The 20,746-nt window shown below is 38.3% G+C and overlaps 1 protein-coding gene across 2 annotated transcripts in view; it reads left to right on the top strand.

Annotated features, from left to right (window-relative positions):
• Positions 1-3,197: 3,197 nt before the first annotated feature.
• SEC23B (SEC23 homolog B, COPII coat complex component) overlaps positions 3,198-20,746 on the top strand; it is a 39,912-nt gene continuing 22,363 nt past the window's right edge. The window contains exons 1-9 of one of the 2 annotated variants that reach the window (XM_079123388.1): positions 3,198-4,183; positions 6,247-6,470; positions 7,677-7,734; positions 11,010-11,096; positions 12,488-12,724; positions 12,829-12,914; positions 13,936-14,080; positions 14,754-14,912; positions 15,261-15,376. In XM_079123388.1, the coding sequence (XP_078979514.1) occupies positions 6,250-6,470; positions 7,677-7,734; positions 11,010-11,096; positions 12,488-12,724; positions 12,829-12,914; positions 13,936-14,080; positions 14,754-14,912; positions 15,261-15,376 (1,109 nt within the window). In that variant the 5' untranslated portion in view covers positions 3,198-4,183; positions 6,247-6,249. Of the gene's footprint in view, positions 4,184-6,235; positions 6,471-7,676; positions 7,735-11,009; positions 11,097-12,487; positions 12,725-12,828; positions 12,915-13,935; positions 14,081-14,753; positions 14,913-15,260; positions 15,377-20,746 lie in introns of both variants that reach the window. The other variant, XM_079123387.1, reaches the window with a different exon arrangement.

Raw genomic sequence — 20,746 nt, 5'->3', positions numbered from 1 at the left:
ACACTATCTTTCAACTTCCTGGCCCTGAAGCTCTTCTGAAGCAGATGCAGGAACCAATAACAAAAGGCCAAACACTTTAATCATATTGATCTAGTCATTTAAGAAATAACAAGGACTGTGAAAGTTATGAACAAGGAAAAATGGATAAAACCCAAAATGTTCATATCATAATATCACAGATCAATGTTATTGAACTAACTAAACTTATGTGCTTAAGGTGGAATGAAGTATTGATACACATAATGCCATAGGCAAAAATAATCATGTTGAGATGCCAGACCCCCCCCAAAAAAAACATACCATTTGATTCCTTTATATAAAATTGTGCAAGTATAAGTGACATGAGTGAACTTTTGGAGATGATATCTATATTCATTATCTCAACTGTGTAGATAGGTGTTAAAACTTACCGAACAGCACATTTTAAATAGGTGCATCTCAGGCTGTGCAGGGTGGTGCACACCAGTAATCTCAATGACTTGGAGGCTGAGGGAAAAGGATTGCATGTTCAAGGCCAGCCTCAGCACCCTAGACTTTCAGTTTTAAAATAAAAAATAAAATAAAATAAAAAAATAAAAAGGGTTGAGGATGTACTTTAGTGTTAAGTGTCTCTGGGTTCAATCCCAGTCAAAAAAAAAAAAGTAACTTATTGTACATCATTTATGCATCAATACAGCTTTATTTATTTTTAATTTTTTTTAGTTGTAGATGGACATAATAACTCTTTTATTTATTCATTTTTAGGTCGTGCTGAGGATCAAACTCAGTGCCTCACGCATGCCAGGCAAGGGTTTCTACCATTGAGCCACAACCCCAGCCTAATTCAGCTTTAAAGTTTTAAAAAATAAAACAAGCAGAGGTATTCCTATACCCAAGTGTTTACTTAGTGTTTTGTTGTTTTTCAGTAAACAATAGCATTCTCTTAACAGGAACTGGAAGCTGTAAAGTGATCTTCCTTAAGATTCAGTTAGTTCTTCCATTTAGGAGAGAGAAAAAGCAATGGCATTAACTCACCTTTCTCAGATTGTTTATGCCAATAATGATTGCAGGGATTATGTAATTACACATAAATCCACCTCGTTTTCTTTTCTACTTTTTATCTCTTATACAAGCATTTTCTGAGCTTCTTGTTAATGCAGGAGAAATAACTTTGGTTTTAAAACTGAAAGTCAACATTTTTATGATTTTTTGGCAGTCTTAGGGATTGAACCCAGTGTGTTCTCCCACTGAGCTATATCTCCAACTCTTTGTATTTACTTAAAATTTGAGATAGGATCAAAGTTGTGGGTTCTGGTCTTGAATTTGTAATTCTCCTGCTTCAGTCTCCTGGAGCAGTGGGATTACAAGTGTGCATCACCTCACTGGGCCTGAAACACTTTCTTTAACAATTTAGAGATTTCATCAACATCCCAGTGGATTCACTAGTCAGAACCAGGCAATTACATTACTGAAAAACACCTCTTGGGCTGCTTAGGGCCATGCAGGCATTTTTTGCCTCTTAGAGTGAATGGCCACTGGCAATAGTACCAGCTTTCTTTTATCCTCTCTACTGGTTTTCAGGTTTTCTTTCTAATTCATGCATGAATGGTTAAGTTTTTCCCTGTTGGTAGTAATCATTATATTACTAATTTGGTTTTTATATTCTGTCCAGTTGCTAATCTCTTTAAGTGAATTGATAGTTTCTAGAGATCTACTCTCTCTTGGATAAGAAATGACAGAGAATCTGGATTGTTAGTGGCTTTTTCTTTTCTGGTCTTTTTATCAGTTTGTTAATTCAATTAAGACTTACCACCTTGGAAGAACAGCTCTTTGTTATCTGGTCCACTAAATTTTTCATTTCTGTTTATTTTTTACTTGTGGTCAAATTTGTAGAAACAAAGTTTTATGCTATATTTATGTGTCTTCATGGCTATAATCAAGAAAAGCCTTCACCTCTAATTATGAGAGTACAAACTTTTTGTTGTAGAGACTTAATAAGTTAGACTGTTAGATCTTTCAATTAAGGGACCTCTGTTATGACTATTTTTTGGAAATAAATATACATATAAATAAAATATTCCTAACATTTTCAGAAAATAAATAAAATTTCAAATGCTTTGTATATGCTATTACAAAAAAAAAAAATCCTTCTTGTGAAATTGCTACTACAAGCCTGAGGCGGTAGTATACACACATAATCCCAGTGACTTGGGAAACTGAGACAGGAGGATCACTAGCCTTAGCAATTTAGGGCTGGGGATGTAGCTAAGTGATAACACACCCCTGGGTTCAATTAATCCCCTATACAGAAGAAAGAAAGAAAGAAAGAAAGAAAGAAAGAAAGAAAGGGGGGAGGGTAGGGAGGAAGGAAGGAAGGCAAAGGAAAGGAAGAAAAGAGATTGCTAATTCAGAAAGAATCCAGGTTCAAATAATTAAGGGAACTCTTTGACAAATAATAGTACTTTAATTTTTGGTTTAAAAAAAAGAACAGCTATAAACTCAGTGTGGTAGCACAGGCCTATAATCCCAGCTCCTAGGGAAGCTGAGGCTGAAGTTATCAAGTTGGAGGCCAGCTTGGGCAATTTAGGTATACCCTGTCTCAAAATAAAATTTAAAAAGGGTCCTGGCAACCTAGGGCAGGCCTGTAATCCCAGAGGTTCAAGAGGCTAAGGAGGAGGATGGTGAGTTCAAAGCCAGTCTCAGCAATTTACCAAGGCCCTAAGCAACTCAGTGAGACTCTGTCTTTAAATAAAATATAAAAAATGACTGTGGATGTGGCTCAGTGGTTGAGTACCTCTGGATTCAATCCCCAGCACCAAAAAAAGAAAAAAAAAAGAAAGAAAGAAAAAAAAATTAAAAAGGACCTGGGATGTAGTTCAGTGGTTGTCTAGCATGTGTGAGTCCCTGGGTTCAATCCTCGGGACCTTAAAACCAAAGCAAACCAGTTGTCTTTTCTTTTATGTAAAATACATGTACACGTTTTCTTTTACTTGGGCTTGTTTCCTTACAAAGAGAATAACTACTTTTAATTTCCTAAGCAGATACAAGTTTACTAACCAGATAAACTAACATTAACATTGCATAATGTTTAAGATCATGAGAAATGTAAATTTGTTCAACAAACTTTATTATTCTGACAAACAGTTTATATTACAGTAATTGTTTCGTAGTACAATTTCTCTGATCTGTAGGTAATTTAAAATATTGCACTAATATTGAGCTAATTAATGCATACTTCTTGAATGCCTAGACATGATTTAGCATAATTTTAGGCTCATACACTTTTACTTCTTAGGGTTTTTAAATATGCTACAGGAAGATTTTATTTTAGTGAGATTAATGAACATGTCACCTGTAAGAAAGTATAAAATGGTTGTGGTGGCTGTAGAAAGCTGTGTCCCATATAAACATGAACTGTGTCAGTCTCCTAAAGTGCTTGAATATGACAGTTTTCAATTTATCATAGAGTTGATTGTGCAAAGAGGAACTGTCCGCTAGTGCTGGTCTCCGCTAAGAGCGTGAAGCCATTCCAAGGGATACGAGGAAATCGTTAAAGATGAAGAAGCACTACAACACCTGTTGTACTTAAAATGAACCTTAACTAGACATAAAGACAGCGCCCAAGGCAAACAAGCGCGCAAGCGTCCTCCAGCGGGCCGCTCCAAGTTCCCTCCGCTCCGTCCCTTCCAGTGTGCTGACGCCTTCTTCCCGACAGCCCCAGGTTCCTCCCGCGGCACGGCTCCTACTTCCGGGGCCCCACGTCACGGTTCTCGCTTCCCGGTAACTAAGGCAAAGAGGCGGATTTCCCATTGAGGCAAGCATACGTCGTATTGCGTCAGGGTGGTCCCCTGAGGATGGCTGGCTGTGTCTAGGGAATGATCCGGCAGGTGCCTGCGGTGTCTGAAGCAGAAACCTTTGGGGGCAATCTTGGGGAAGTGCGTTCTGATGATCTATGGTTTTGAAGTGCGAAGCAGGGCTGTCTTGCCCCATTCCTAGATGGCGGTGAAAATATTCTGAAAACCTCGCTTCCTCTAGTCGGCCGAATAAGCGTTCTCTGATTGGCTAGCGCACGGCGCTGTGGTATGACGCGCCAGAGTACTGACCAATCTGGTGAGAGCTGAGCTGGACTTGGCGGTGGGAACCGGAGCGTAGCTCTTCCAGCTGTGGGCGCGGACGACACTGGCCATCGATCGGCTCCGGCCAGGTAAGTGAGATGCATAAACGGCAGAGAGCCTAGGATAGAAGCATACATGCCAGGGCGAGGTGGGCCGCTTCTGGGATGAGACCTTTCCTGGTAGGCAGGGGAACCGGAGCGAATCGATGACCCAGGAATCTCCTGAAAGTGACGGGTCCCGCGCCATGCCGGGACGCCAGAGTACCGGCTTCTGATTCTTTGGTCCTCAGAATTGTTGACTGCTTACAGCCGGAAGGATCCAGCTCCTATTTGATAACTGAGAAACTCAAGCGTTTTGGTTTGTGACAGAGATGAAACTAGAACCTAGGTCTTAAGACTCCTGTCAAGGATTTAACTTTACCTTGTCTGCAGATGGCCAAAGTGCCCTCAAAAGTTACGACTTGGCAAGATGAGGGTCGTTCATATTTTTGGGTGGCTACTTCTAAAGTATCTTCCTAAGCTTTTCATTCACTCACTAGTATTCATTCATTCAGCTATTTGACCTTTTCACATACTCTTATCCTTTGAGAATTTGGTATAGAATGTGAACCTAATTTCCTTGGAAGAATGCACATTCTCTCGTGAGCACAATCTTGCATACAACTTCAGATTTGTATATTCTCTGAAATCCTCTGTGAATTATTTGCTCAAGGTTAAGAATCCGTGATCTAGAGGAGTGAGGGGAAGAGGCAAAAGGAAACAGAAGGAGAAAGTTTTAATGTCCATTCTTGAGGATGGGTACCTTTTTATAAAGAATAGTTGGGGGAGGGAATGGATTGGTCCCTTTTTATAAAGAACAGTTTTGAGAGGGGAATGTTCACTTAATGAATCTTGTTGAGGTACTTGTTGAGAATTGTGATATTAGAACTGGCTCTCCCCAACCACCTGATTTAGCTCTTTCCCCCACTCCCTCCAGGAAGCTGTAGAAGTGCCTTCCTTGTAAACAATGCTTCAGCTTCTCACTTTTGCAGAAATAAAAAGTAGATGTCTCAGTATCTCAGTGGAACTCACATTTGGAATTTTTGTTGTCTGTGTAATACTTCATTTGCTTTTCTAGCCATGTAGTATTATAACCTTAATCCAAATTATTTTCAGTATGGCACTTCTCAAAATAATATGGATTTGGTTGTTATGCAGGACGACTAGATGAGGTCATACCTAGTGGCGACTTTAATATCACAGATTTTTAAAATTTGCCGTTTTGTTTTTCTTGGGGAGTTTATTTCCTTGAGACCCATTAACTTAAGTGTGTGTTACCCTAGATTCCAGGACATCTACAGGATGTATAAAACACTCAATGAAACTGAGATTGTCCGGGGCTTCTAATGTTAGTCTGAAGGGCTATTTTATTGACCAGCCTCTAGACATAAGCATAACCCAAAAACATTAAAAAAAAAAAAAAAAGGCATGACTATAAGCATCCATGGTAAGGAAGGAAATCCTGATGATACCTGATATAATAGCAAGCTTTCCTTTGTAATTAGTTAATGCCAAGTAGGAATATTTTATCTCAGACCTGGTCCCCATTATAAGCTGGACTCCAGATCAGTTCTTTGCTCCATAGTTAACAAAGGGGGGAATGGAAAAGGACACAAAAACCAAGATTACTTGGAAAGTAAAATTTAATACAGTATTGATGTTGAAACAGGATTCAAAACTTATCCTTGGTCAAGGTGTGGAATTGTCTTTTCTGAGATGATGTGTGATCTGTAAGGAAGTTTAAAGTAATATTGGGGGGATGGTTCAGCTCACTGGAGGAATACTTGCATAGTATGTGTGAAGCCCTGAGTTCAATCCCCTGCACTTCCAAAATAAATAAATAAGTATAAAAGTAGTAGTATTCAACTACACTCAGTTGAGAGATGATCAAATGATCAAACCTCCCACCACTTTGATTTTTTTTTTTAAGTGCTAGAGAGGAGTATTAAGAAAACTGAGTTAATCAGCTTTTGAGTCACAGGAAAGATAGATACTGTTATCCAGGAGTATCCAGCTAAGTATTTAAGAAATGCTGTTAGACGACTGTCTTCTTTTTTGAGATTTAGCTGGGAATTTCACATATAGCTAAAGCTTTATCTTTAGTTCCCTTTTAGGCTATGGCAACATATCTGGAGTTCATTCAGCAGAATGAAGAACGAGATGGTGTACGGTTCAGTTGGAATGTGTGGCCTTCCAGCCGTCTTGAGGCCACAAGAATGGTTGTTCCGCTGGCTTGTCTCCTTACTCCTTTGAAAGAACGGCCAGACCTGCCTCCTGTACAGTATGAACCTGTACTTTGCAGCCGGCCAACTTGCAAAGCTGTTCTCAATCCACTTTGGTATGAATTATTTTAGAAACTGGTAAAAATGGTGAATACAATAAATTGCTATCTTTATGGGATTCTCATAAATATATTTGATTTGGGCAAGTTGTCAAATTTGAGATGAGTAGTAGATGATGAGCTTGTCAGTGATGAGTGTGCATTTGAAATCTCCTTTGCCTAATCTCCAGATAAAATGGAATCTTATGGGAAGAGGAGAGGGATAAAAGGAAAGGATTTGAAATTCTTTTTTTTTAATTTATCAGTTTGCTTTTGGCTTAACTGTATACTTTGTAGCATACCTCTTAAAGTATTTTCTACAAAAAAACTTAAAACTTTAGGTTATTTTCTTATACTTACCTGGTGTGGTGATGCTGTATGACTAGAAGAAGTAGTAGACAGAAGAAATTTTAACTCTTAATGATTTTATTGTCAGGTGTAATTTTTTTGTGTCTAAGATACCGATCTATAATATTTTTATGTAGGTATAATTTGAAAACAGTTTTATTGTATTTATTTATTTTTTGAAAGAAGAGTCTTATAGTGTTGCTCAGCCTGATCTTGAACCCAAAGATCCTCCTGTCTCAGCCTTCCAAGTAGGTGGGACTGTAGGAGTAGAATTTTGAAATAGGTAGCGAGTGGTCATAAAATTTTTTATATGAGAGAACATTTTTTACTTTATTTTCCTTGCTTTTTTGTTAGTGTGTACATATTAAGAATGCTGCTGCTCTGCTTTCAAAATGATAGCCACTGTTTATTAATTTTCTAAACCTAGAAAAAGGGATAGGAAGTATATTAACTCATGTGAGGTTAAAGTTCAAGAAATTTTTCCTGTGTGTGAAATGTGCTTTTATTATTAAAATTTAGTAGTTCCACTTGGCTAAACAATAAGGATGTTAGAAAAAATCCTGAAGATTGGGTTAAAGTAATCATATTTAAAAGGAATTAACCCATAATTTATATGTCAAGAAATTTCAAAAAATTATCTTGGAAACTGGAAAAGAGAAAAAAGGATTTACTAATTCTTCATTGTAGCTGTTTGAGGAAAACTTTTTGTATACTTTTTGTATACTTAATAGCATTGAAATTTTGCAAAATGTTATTTATGATGCATACACATAGAAATACAAGTCTGTGATTTATTGAACTTGAAATTTACGTTTGAATAATTTCTACCTTACAAATAAAAATGGTACCTACTTGTGATATTTATTTTTCTCACAGCCAGGTTGATTATCGAGCAAAACTTTGGGCTTGTAATTTCTGTTTCCAGAGAAATCAGGTATGAATTATCTTTAAAAATATTTCATAAGTTTCATTTTATTTGTGTTACTCTGAAAAAGTTATGTGAACTCAAATATCTATGCTAGCAGTCAGCAGTTTGTGCTAAATTGAAGGTGAAAGCTTTTATTAAGCACAATATTGAATGTTGAACCTTTGTAATTTTTCTATATTTGGATCCTTTTCATTTGCTGTGGAGAGTACATAAAATTCTCTTTCCTTGTAGGTTTTCTGTAGGACATGAATCTGTTACCCTAAAAAAAAATACATCTGTTCTTTTTGTATATGTTCGGTCCTGGGGATTGAACTCAGGACCTCATTCATGTTGGCAAGTGCTTTCACTGAGCTACATCCCCAGCCCTTTTTTATTTTGAGACGTAGTTCACAAAGTTGCCCATCCTGACTTCAAACTTGCCATCCTTCTGCCTTAGCCTTCTGAGTAGCTGGGATTACAGGCATGCACCACCATGCCCAGCTGTTGTTCGTATTTCACTTGACTTCAGTATATTCTAATTGGATGGTGAATATTACTGAATTTTCATTTTCTGATCTTTGTAACCTTGGGATTCAAATATTAGTTTTGAAGCTCTGATTTAAAATACTTAAAACTAACAAACCAGAAGAAGCTCATAAATGACAAGAGAGACCTTTTATGGGGACATGGATGATGGGGATCAAATGTAGGGCCTTGTACATCCTAAGCACATACTTTATCACTGAGCAATACTGCCAGTCAAGACTTCTCTTTAAAATTAACTGTCGTCTGCTGGGTTCAATGGCTCATGCTGTAATCCCAGCTGCTTGGGAGGCTGAGGCAGGATTACAAGTTCAAAGCTTAGCAACTTAGTGAGATTGTCTGGAAATAAAAAATTAAAAGGGCTCTGAACATGGCTCAGTGGTTAAGTGCCTTTGGATTCAATCCCTGGTACCAAAAAAAAAAAAAAAAAAAAAAAAATTGTTATGATGAAAATGTTCTAAACGTGGAATGTTATGATTATTATGCAATCCATTTACTAAAAAATCATTGAATGTACACTTAAAATTGGTGAATTTTATGGCATGATGATGTTGTTGAGGAAAATTAATTGTACCCAATAGAGCATACACTGTGTTCACAGCTCTTAAGCTATTAGTAACATTATTGTAATTAATCCTAGACACAGTGTATAGTAAGTCCAGTGATGAAAACAAATGTACAGTTGATGACTGACAGAAGATTCAGAAATTAGAAGCAGATTATATTCAAGATTTATCTCCATGAGGGACTGGGGATGTAGCTCAACAGTAAAATGCATGCTTAGCATGCACGAGGCCTGGGTTTGGTTCCTAGCAGTGCAAAAAAAAAACTCCATGAGAAATTTAGAAATTTATACAAATTTTAGTGTTCAGAGTTAATGCCCATTTAATTTATCATAAAAATCTACGGCAGGGTTGGATGCTTGTTAAGAGCCAGAACTCTTGTATTCAGACTGCCTGGGTTTGACTCTCAGACCTATCATTGACTTCCTTCGTAAACAAGTCATTTGACCTTTTGTACCTCAGTTTTCTTGTCTTTAAAATTAGAATAATAGTATTATGTGTACTTCATGGAATTTTTGTGAGAATTAAATGGAATTAATGAATGTAAACAACTTTGAACAGTGCTTAACACACTAAGTGCCACATAAGTATTGGTGTTAGTATGTTTATTTCTACCTGCTAGTTTGGTCTGGAAGTGTAATCTGGAAGATGGTGTCATAGGCTTAAATAATCTTTTGTAATTCTGTTGCTCAACCATGAGGAAATGAACCCCTCAATGAGTGTGGGGTAATAGATGAGAGATGGCTCCCTGGACGAATTGGGGTTAACTTGTCCTCTTTTTCTGTGCAATTGACTGCCTGTTGGGTAAACAGGACATCTCCAGATTGCTAGAAGGTGACCAATATGTCAGGGTTTACCTCCCAAGTTTTGCAGATGTAGATAAAGCCCCAGCCTTCTGGGAGCTGCAGCTAATGGGTTGTCATGGCCAGGAAGGGTCAGAAGATCTTTTGATGGTTCCTACTGAGGCTGGAGTTCTGATGCCCAGTTATTCCCTCCTTCCTGACCAGTGACTCTTTAAGGCTGCTGTAATCTCCTCAGCAGGATTTGCATTTGACCTGGAGTGATCACATGCTAAATTTGGAGAGATGCACCTAAACTTTTTAATATTAAACTAAAGACTGAAAAATAGCCCACAAACTATGAATTTAAAATATTTGCAGAGTTTTAAAAACAAAAGGCAATGCCTATGCCATTATGTTATGTGCAAAAGTAGGTCCCAAAATTGTGTATATGAGGTGATTGTTAGATATGGTGTGCTCAAGTGGAAAAGTCTGGAGGAGAATCCCAGCTACTCCAGAGACTGAGGCAAGAGGACCACAAGTTCAAAGTCAGACTGGGCAACTTGGTGAGACTCTATCTCAAAATAAAAAGTTAAAAGGAGTGGGGATATAACTCAATGGCAAAGTGCCCCAGTTCCACCCCTGGTACCTGGGGGGAAAACAAACAAATAAAAAAAACAAAAAGGAAAGGAAAATGTCTGAAAGTAAATATGCCAAGATGTTGACAGTACAGTGGCCCCTTTTACATGAGAGGATATTGAGGGTTTTTTTTTTTTTTTCCCTCCTGTTTTCTTATATTTTCCTGAACTTGCCAGTTTTTCTACAGTGAACATGTATTACTTTATTGATAACAGTCAAAATGATAAACCTAAATAAAGGCTTTAGTCTTCTTTCTAGTCTATAGATGAAACAGATAAATTCTCTGCCTTTAATAATCAGGGCAAAGCTTAAGAAATGGTTTGTGATAGGGTGTAATATTTGTTTGTTTGCTTGTTTGTTTTTGGATTGAACCCAGGGTGCTCTACTACTGAGCTATATCCTCAACTCTTTAAAAAAAAAAAATCTTTTTTAGCTTGAGACAGTCTCACTAAATTGTGCAGGCTGATCCTCAGCCTCCCAAGTACATGGGAATACTGGTGTGGCACTACCACTTTTAGCTTCTAATAGAGTGAATTTAAACCATTAAAAGTTTTAACATTACCTACTCTAAAGAATAAAGTACTTTTTTAAACTTATGGAATGATATGTAGATAAAGCAGAATTACTGCTTTTTAATTACTGATTTTTTGTTTTAATAATGCTTTACATTTTTTACTCTCGAGATAACATGATCGTTAATCATTTTTATAAATGGAAAATAAAATGTATGACAAATATCTTTCAGCCCTCATAAAGCATTGCTTTGCTTTCTTTTCAGTTTCCTCCAGCTTATGCAGGCATATCTGAGGTGAATCAACCAGCTGAATTGATGCCCCAGTTTTCTACAATTGAGTATGTGATACAGGTAACTTCTTTGTTGTGCATTTAATGAAGTGTGATGAACATTGAGTATATCTTGAAATCCTTTGTCTTCTGTGTCTTTAGTCCAGGGACCTAAAGCTGTTGAGGCAGAAAGATCCTAGACATGAGGTAACAGTGTGTGAGCACTTACACCGTTGTTGTTTTCAGGATTTGATAGAAGGCTGCAAAGAAGGTGGAACTGACTGAATTAGCAACCTGAACTTCACAGCTTCTCAGTCTGTTAAGGATGCTCCATCTTATACTTGTTCAGCTTAAAAATCTTAAACTTATCCTTGACCTTTCTTTTTCACATCTCATATCTAACCTATTAGAACATCTTATTGGCTCAATATTCAACATTTTTCCACAATTTACCCATTTTTCTTTTTTTTACTCCTAATTATCCTAATCCAGCTACCACTTTGCATTTGAATTATTTAGTCAGTCTCCTAACTGTTCTCCTTGATTTTATTATTACCTATTTGTATTATATTCTCAACCCAGCAGTCAGAGTAACTTTAAAAACACTTCACAATATTTCTGTGTTTAGAAACCTCCAGTAGGTAAAAATAGCTCCCCTTTTTACCCAGAGTAAAAAGCCCTGTGTATTACCACTCTGACCGTAATCTCTGCTAGTGTCATCATTCAGCCCAGTGGGCCTTCTAGACTCCTGAAGCATGCAGGAACATGCCTGCCCAAGGGCCTTTGGTGTGGCTTTTTCCTTAAGCTGTAACTTTCTTTTCTCTTTATCTATATGTCTGCTCTCTCTCCTCCTTCCGGCTTTTGCTCAAATGTTACTTTCTTACTGAGGCTGCCCTGACCTCTGTCTTTAATATTTGAACTTTCCCTCTGCTTCCACTCCTGACATTTGCTGTCACCCTAACCTCCCCATGCCAGAAAGTTTGCAGGAATCTATGTTCTTTTTATCTACTGATATATCCCAGGACCTAGAACAATGTTTGACACATAGTAGGTATTCAGAAATGTTGAATAAATTGTTATATACATATAGGTTTTTGTTTTTTTTGTTTTTGGGGTATTGGGGATTGACTCCAAGGGTGTTTTATCACTGAGCTACATCCCTAGCCCCTTTTATTATTATTTTTTTGAAACAGGGTCTTGTTACTTAAGGCCTCACTAAATTGCTGAAACTGTCCTCAAACTTAAGATCCTCCTACCTCAACCTCCTGAGTTGTTGGGATTAGGGACATGTGCTACTGCACCTGGCCACAAATAGTTTTTATATTTAGTTTGTTTTAATAGTATTTAGTCAGGGTAAGTAGAGGTTTGTGTAGGTGTCCTCCTGAGAGTAAATGAAGTTGAAGACTTGACATTTTCATACCTGATTTGTTTGTATTTATATACCAATCATTATGCTTTTTCCTTTCCCTAAAGCGAGGTGCTCAGTCTCCTCTGATATTTCTCTATGTGGTTGACACATGCCTGGAGGAAGATGACCTTCAAGCTCTCAAAGAATCTCTGCAGATGTCCCTGAGTCTTCTTCCTCCAGATGCTCTGGTGGGTCTGATCACTTTTGGAAGAATGGTGCAGGTTCATGAACTGAGCTGTGAAGGAATTTCCAAAAGTTATGTCTTCCGAGGGACCAAGGATTTAACTGCAAAGCAAATTCAGGTCTGTGCCGTGTTTGTATGGAAAAAGCTGCAAAGATGTTTCTTAAAAAGTAAGCAGTTATTTACTTGTAATGTAATGGGAAATGAGTCTTTTGTTTTTTTTAGGATATGCTGGGCTTGTCCAAGCCTGCCATGCCCGTGCAGCAAGCAAGACCTGCTCAACCTCAGGAGCACCCTTTTGTTTCAAGCAGGTGAGACGCTGATAATACAGAATCATGTGCTGTAGTGGCCATGCATGTCAACACATAGGAGTGAAGGAAGAGCAATATGAGAACTTTTGTTTTCTTATAATTAGAGAAAAAAGTTAATAAATAAGCCCATTCTGTATTTGATGTTTTATCAAATGTTTTGAAGACAGTTATAGTGGCACATGTCTGTAATATGACTGAGGAGACAGGCAGGAGGATCATGAGTTCAAAAGCCAGTCTCATCAAAAGCGAGGCGCTAAGCAACTGAGTGAGACCCTGTCTCTAAATAAATACAAAATAGGGCTGGGGGTGTGTCTCAGTGGTCAAGTGCCCCTGAGTTCAATTCCTAGTACCCAAAAGGAAAAAAGGGTTCAAGACCACTGTACTCATTCATTCCCCTCTTTCTTGGACACATGGCTGTTGTCCTTTTTGATCCTTAAGTAAAACTGGAAAAATGAAAAAGACCTCTTTTGAGTACCCTCAAAAAAAGCCTATGAACAGATACTTCATTCAGCTAATTGAGGGCTCAGTGCTGACCCAGGCTGTGTTAACTGCTAGTAAACTTGATAAAATGCGTTGCCTACCATGATGGGGACAGCTTCCTCCTCTTACAAAATAAGAGTGTTCTCTGTATTACTCTAAGGCCCAAGGGACACACAAACTGAACCTTTAGAATGATGCAGATTGTTCACATAAGTGAACCATATAGGGACCAGATTTCCATTAGACACGTCCTTAGGATTTCTTTGCTGCTTACAATTTAATTGAACTGATTTATTCCTTTTCAAGTTGATTTTTTTCCGCATGCTATATATATAAATTGCTGAATATTAGGTTTAAATTATATTCCTCAGTAAAATTGCCTTGAATTGTTTTGTGTTTGTAGTTAAAGACAATTTTGAAGAAAAAAAAAATGGTGAGTTTTTCTACTCTGAATAGTTATTGTGAATAATCACGTCGCAAGGTTGGAAGACCAGGCTACCTTATTAAACCATAATTGATGTGTCCTTTCAAAATCTTACAGATTTCTGCAGCCCATTCAAAAGATTGATATGAACCTCACTGATCTTCTTGGGGAGCTGCAGAGAGACCCATGGCCAGTAACTCAGGGGAAGAGACCTTTGCGATCTACTGGTGTTGCTTTGTCCATTGCTGTTGGTTTGTTGGAGGTAATTGAAAATTTATGGGATCTCTCACATCATACAGATTTGCTCTTAAAAAATCATATTTGTTAGCTAGGTGAGGTGGCACACACCTGTAATCCCAGCAGCTCAGGAGGATAAGGCAGGAATATTGCAAGTTCAAAGCCAGCCTCAACAGAAGCAAGGTGCTAAGCAACTCAGTGAGACCCTGTCTCTAAATAAAATACAAAATAGGACCAGGGATGTGACTCAGTGATCAAGTGTCCCTGAGTTCAATCCCTGGTAACCCCCTGCAAAAAAAATCATGTTTGTTGGCTGTGTTTGAAAATTCACTGTGACCTAAAGTCATTGTTTTTATCTACATTGAAGGAATGCCTCAAGATTTTCATGAAAAAATAAGGGAATTAGAGCAATGGGTAGTGCTCACAATAAAGTAGTAAAAGTATGTAAAGCCATCAGGGTGAGAGAAAGTCAGTGCTGCTTTTCTGCATTGTCATCTGTATCATTTTGGCGTACCATCAGTATTAATAGCTGATGAGGCTGAGCATGTGTTTAGCATGCATGAGACCCTAGGTTCAATCCCCAATGCAAAAAAAAAAAAATTCTAAATTTATTTTTGGAATATTTCTATATGGAAATTAAAAGCATACTTGGAGATGGGGCTATATCCTTCTAATATGCTGTTATATACTGTTTTTAGGGTACTTTCCCAAACACAGGAGCTCGGATCATGCTATTTACTGGAGGTCCCCCCACACAAGGGCCTGGCATGGTGGTTGGAGATGAATTAAAGATTCCTATTCGTTCCTGGCATGATATTGAGAAAGATAATGCACGGTTCATGAAAAAGGCAACCAAGGTGCGTTCTCTTGGATATGAGATAATTGTGTTAACTTGGTGTCAGGTTTGGACTACTCTGGAGTTACAGCTACTTTACTGAGGCCACACAATCACAGTAAAAGAGATTCATTTGCTGAGATGATCTTCCAGGTGTTGGCTGCTGTTAAACTATTGCCCCATTCTCTGAGCTTTGAATGGATAGCTATGAAATTTGTGAAGGGTGTTGAGACTGGAAACTATTTTATTTTTGTGTTTTGAAGGTAATGATCTCCATAGTCCTGTATTTGATAGATCATTTGGTGTGTTAAGGCATACCTTGGGATCAATGATAATATTTCCTAAAGACAGTTTTCTCCTCTCTTCACAGCACTATGAGATGCTTGCTAATCGAACTGCTGCAAATGGTCATTGCATTGATATTTATGCTTGTGCCCTTGACCAAACTGGACTTTTGGAGATGAAATGTTGTACGAATCTTACCGGGTATGTTGACAGTGTACACCTGGAAAAAGAGAATACCTTGTTTTGTCTTGTTTTTTCCCTTCAGTGCTGGGTATTGGACTCAGGGCCTTTCACATCTAGGGAAATACTTTACGGCTGAGCTGCACTCCCATCTCATGATAGAATTAGTGCCCTTCAGGAATCCTTGATGTAGAGCACTCAGGGAAGCTGTAGTATATTTGTAAACATCCTGTGGTTTGGTGCCAGGGGTGTGTATGTGTGTGGTTTTTGTGGAGAGGTGTCATTTCCATCAGTGTCTCATTTTTTTTTTTATTTTATTGTAAACAAATGGGATACATGTTGTTTCTCTGTTTGTACATGGTGTAAAGGCATACCATTTGTGTAATCATAAATTTACATAGAGTAATGTTGTTTGATTCATTCTGTTATTTTTTCCCTTCCCCCCACCCCTCCCACCCCTCTTTTCCCTCTATACAGTGCTTCCTTCCTCCATACTTGCCCCCCTCCCTAACCGTAACTCTAACCCTAACACTAACCCTTCCCTCCCCCCATTATGTGTCATCATCCACTTATTAGCGATATCATTCGTCCTTTGGCTTTTTGAGATTGGCTTATCTCACTTAGCATAATATTCTCCAATTTCATCCATTTGCCTGCAAATGCCATAATTTTATCATTCTTTATGGCTGAGTAATATTCCATTGTATATATATACCACAGTTTCTTTATTCACTCATCAATTGAAGGGCATCTAGGTTGGTTCCACAGTCTGGCTATTGTGAATTGAGCAGCTATGAACATTGATGTGGCTGTATCTCTGTAGTATGCTGATTTTAAGTCCTTTGGGTATAGGCCAAGGAGTGGGATAGCTGGGTCAAATGGAGGGTCCATTCCAAGTTTTCTAAGGAATCTCCACACTGCTTTCCAGAGTGGCTGCACTAATTTGCAGCCCCACCAGCAATGTATGAGTGTACCTTTCTCCCCACATCCTCGCCAACACCTGTTGTTGCTTGTATTCTTGATAATCGCCATTCTAATTGGGGTGAGATGGAATCTTAGGGTGGTTTTGATTTGCATTTCTCTTATTACTAGAGATGTTGAACTTTTTTTATGTATCTGTTGATTGCTTGTAGATCTTCTTCTGTGAAGTGTCTATTCATTTCCTTAGCCCATTTGTCGACTGGATTATTTGAATTCTTGGAGTAGAGTCTTTTGAGTTCTTTATAGATTCTGGAGATTAGTGCTCTATCTGAAGTATGATTGGCAAAGATATTTTCCCACTCTGTAGGCTCTTTCTTCGCATTGCTGATAGTTTCCTTTGCTGAGAGAAAGCTTTTTAGTTTGAATCTATCCCAGTTATTGATTCTTGCTTTTATTTCTTGTGCTATGGGAGTCCTGTTAAGGAAGTCTGATCTAGACCAACAAGGTGAGGATTTGGACCTACTTTTTCTTCTATAATCTGCAGGGTCTCTGGTCTGATTCCGAGGTCCTTAATCCATTTTGAGTTTAGTTCCGTGCATGGTGAGAGATATGGGTTTAGTTTCATTCTGTTGCTTATGGATTTCCAATTTTCCCAGCACCATTTGTTGAAGAGGCTATCTTTTCTCCATTGCATATTTTTGGCACCTTTGTCTAGTATGAGAAAATTGTATTTGTTTGGGTTTGTGTCCGTGTCCTCTATTCTGTACCATTGATCTACCTGTCTGTTTTGGTACCAATACCATGCCGTTTTTGTTACTATTGCTTTGTAGTAGAGTTGAAGATCTGGTATTGCAATACCCCCTGTTTCACTCTTCCTGCTAAGGATTGCTTTAGCTGTTCTGGGTTTCTTATTCTTCCAGATGAATTTCATAATTGCTTGCTCTATTTCTGTAAGGTATGTCATTGGGATTTTAATTGGAATTGCATTGAATTTGTATAGCACTTTAGGTAGTATGGCCATTTTGACAATATTAATTCTTCCTATCCAAGAACATGGAAGATCTTTCCATCTTCTAAGGTGTTCTTTAATTTCTTTCTTTAGTGTTGTGTAGTTCTCATTGTAGAGGTCTTTCACCTCTTTTGTGACATTGATTCCCAAGTATTTTATTTTTTTCGAGGCTATTGTGAATGGGGTAGTTTCCATAATTTCTCTTTCTGAAGATTCATCACTTATGTATAAAAATGCGTTGGATTTATGAGCATTGATCTTGTAACCTGCTACTTTACTAAATTCACTTATGAGTTCTAAGAGTTTTCTGGTGGAATTTCCAGGTTCCTCTAAATATATAATCATGTCATCAGCAAACAGGGATAGTTTGAGTTCTTCTTTTCCAATTTGTATCCCTTTAATTTCTTTGGTTTGTCTAATTGCTCTGACTAGAGTCTCAAGAACGATGTTAAATAGAAGTGGTGAAAGAGGGCATCCCTGCCTTGTTCCAGTTTTTAGGGGGAATGCTTTCAGTTTTTCACCATTTAGAATGATATTAGCCATGGGCTTAGCATAAATGGCCTTTACAATGTTAAGGAATGTTCCCACTATCCCTATTTTTTCTAGTGTTTTGAGCATGAAGGGGTGCTGTATTTTATCAAATGCTTTTTCTGCATCTATTGAAATAATCATGTGATTCTTGACTTTAAGTCTGTTGATATGGTGAATTACATTTATTGATTTCCTGATGTTGAACCAACCTTGCATCCCTGGGATGAAACCCACTTGATCATGGTGCACTCATCAGTGTCTCATTGAGTTATCTGATTCCCACAAGACTTGACCTTTAGGTTAAATCACATGTTGGAAGAATGTCTTAATGGTGACATAAAAAAATATAGGGTTTTAGCTGAGTGCTCAAGGTGAGCCAACAGTTTGGGGTTATAGGAATAGATTATCTTGAGGAAAATCAAAGTCTTGGTTTCCTTGGTGCTGGTCACACCTTATATAGATTATGTGGTTTTCCATTTTGTGCATTTGTTAGTTTGCTTGTTTATGCATTCATTCATACTGGGGGTTAAACCCCCAGTATGAATGAATGAATGAATTAACTACTGAACCGTGTCCCCAGCCCTAGTTATTTATTTATTTCTTTCGAGATAAGGTCTTTCTTAGGAGCTCGCTAAGTTGCTTAGGCTGGGCTTTAACTTGCATGAGCTTTTCAGTTTAAAACATCTTATATAGTGTTGGAGAATGCTTGAAACTGTCACAGCATTCTGGTTGAAGGAACTAGGAAAGATTAAGCTGAAGACAGATGGGCATGAGAGTTGTGTTCAATGTTGAAGGGTTGTTTGGTGGAGGAGAGATCAGTTTTGTTCATATATGACTAAAGTGTAGAAGAACCAGGAGCAGTGGGTGAAGCTGTGAGAATATAGAATTTCACCCAATATAAAGAAAGGTCTTACCAGGTATGGTGGTTCCTGTTGTGTGATCCCTGCTACTTGGGAGACTAAGGCAAGAGGATCTCAAATTTGAGGCCAATCTGAGCAACTTCGCAAAACCCTGTCTCAAAATAAAAAGTAGAAAGGGCTAGGGATGTAGCTCAGTGCAAGGCCTTGGATTCAATCTCCAGTATTGTAAAGGGGGAAAAAAGGGATCTTTCATAACAGTTAGAACTGTCCAGACATGGAGTGGACAACTTCTGGAAGGAGTGAGAGGCATTCAAGCTTAACTTGGCAGAGATGTTTTCAAGGGGCAGGTGGGTGTGAGTTAGGTTAGGTTTGTGTGACTATGACAGAAGATCCCAAACAAGTTCATTTCTGTCTGGTATACTGGTTTCATCATCATCAGGGCTGAGGCTCCCACCAAGCTGCCTGCCACCCTCACTGTGCATGTGGTCTGTGGCTTGGGGTGGTTGTTGGAATTCTAGCTGCATTACAGTAGCAGGGAAAAAAGGCCAAAGAAGGGCGTGCCTCTCTGGCAAGAACATGCCCCACTGAATCTAAAGGATCCTCCAGCAAGTAAAACTGAGTCATGTGGCTTTATGCAAGGCAGGAAATGTCATCTTTATTCCAAGCAACTGTGGAATACATGATTAAGGAAGAAAGGAGGGTGTATATTAGGGGCCAAAATGTTGACCATCTCACTGGAGGGCTCAGACACTGAGAAGGCTAGACCAGGTGACCTTTCTATTTTCTTTTCAATTTTGAGTTCCTGTTTTATAAATCACATCTGGTTGTTTAACTTGAAGCAGACTATGCTTCTTGCTAAAAATTTGAACAATATTTTTTCTAATTTAGGTAAGGGATAAATATTTGCTAATTAGAACAAATTGTTCCTGTGACTGTGAAGTCAAGGATTCAGTGTGTTACAGCAGAGAGTTAATCTGAAAAGATTTCCCCCCAGGCCTGGTTATTCTCCCATACCAAAAAAGTATGAGAAGAGTTGGACATGTTTTCTAGTATATAACTGGTTATAGAGAGAATCCGAGTCAAACTCAAGTTTCTCCTACTGCACGCACATGACACAGAGCACTTCAGTGATCCTACAGTGTATGTGGGTTTGTTCCCATCAACAAGCAAGCAATCGGTTCTGCAGTGGACACCAGCTGGGGATCTCTAATTCACTTCAGTCTTGACTCCACTGTGTCTCCTTGGACACAGTGTCAGATCCCACAAGATTGGCTCCTACCCATTTTAGATGCCAGTCAGAAGCCCCAAGTTGTTTTATACATGCTTCTGAGTGACTGGTTATAAATTGGGCTTCCCACAGACTCCTCCTCAGGTACTATTAATTTGCTCAATCAGCTCACATAGAATCCATGGAAACACATATTTACCAGGTTATTGTAAAGGATATTACAAAGGATTCAGGTGAAGAGGTGCATAAGGAGAGGTGTGAGGGAAGGGGCATGGGGCTTCCATCTCCTCTGGTGCACACCCTCCAAGACCCTCCATGGTTTTGGCTACCTGGAAACTATCTGAACCCTGTCCTTTTGGGTTGTTATGGTAATTGTTGCATAAGTATGATTGAAGTATGGCTAACCATGTAGAAATGTAATTGGGCAAAAAGAATATCATTTAGTGCTAGTAGTCTGAGTGGGGAAACCTAGGATGGCCTGTCCATATTCTTCTAGGCCTTTCTGTGTACATTTTATTCTCCTGCATAAGATATAGGCCTTTGATCTATCAGACAAGATAGGTCAAGAATTTGTTTATCACCAGTTATAAGACAGAAAAGTAGGTGATTAGAGTTTCTGTGATCTGCCTTGGGCAAGAGAAATTCTAGTTTATATGACTTGCACTGAGGAGGAAGTTAGCCTGGGAATTTTGGACAAAACCCAAGATATCTAGGTCAGTAGATATATAGATATCTCTATGTGTCTATACTAGATAGGTATACTTATGTATGTATCTATTATAATATCACAACAATCTGTTTAAGCTGATAGGATTATTGATCAAAGGGTACTCTTTTTTTTA

Source organism: Sciurus vulgaris (genome assembly GCF_902686455.1).
Source record: "Sciurus vulgaris genome assembly, chromosome: 2".
Lineage (NCBI taxonomy): Eukaryota > Metazoa > Chordata > Mammalia > Rodentia > Sciuridae > Sciurus > Sciurus vulgaris.
Note: the sequence above shows the minus strand (reverse complement) of the source record. Positions and strands in the feature narration are given on the sequence as shown.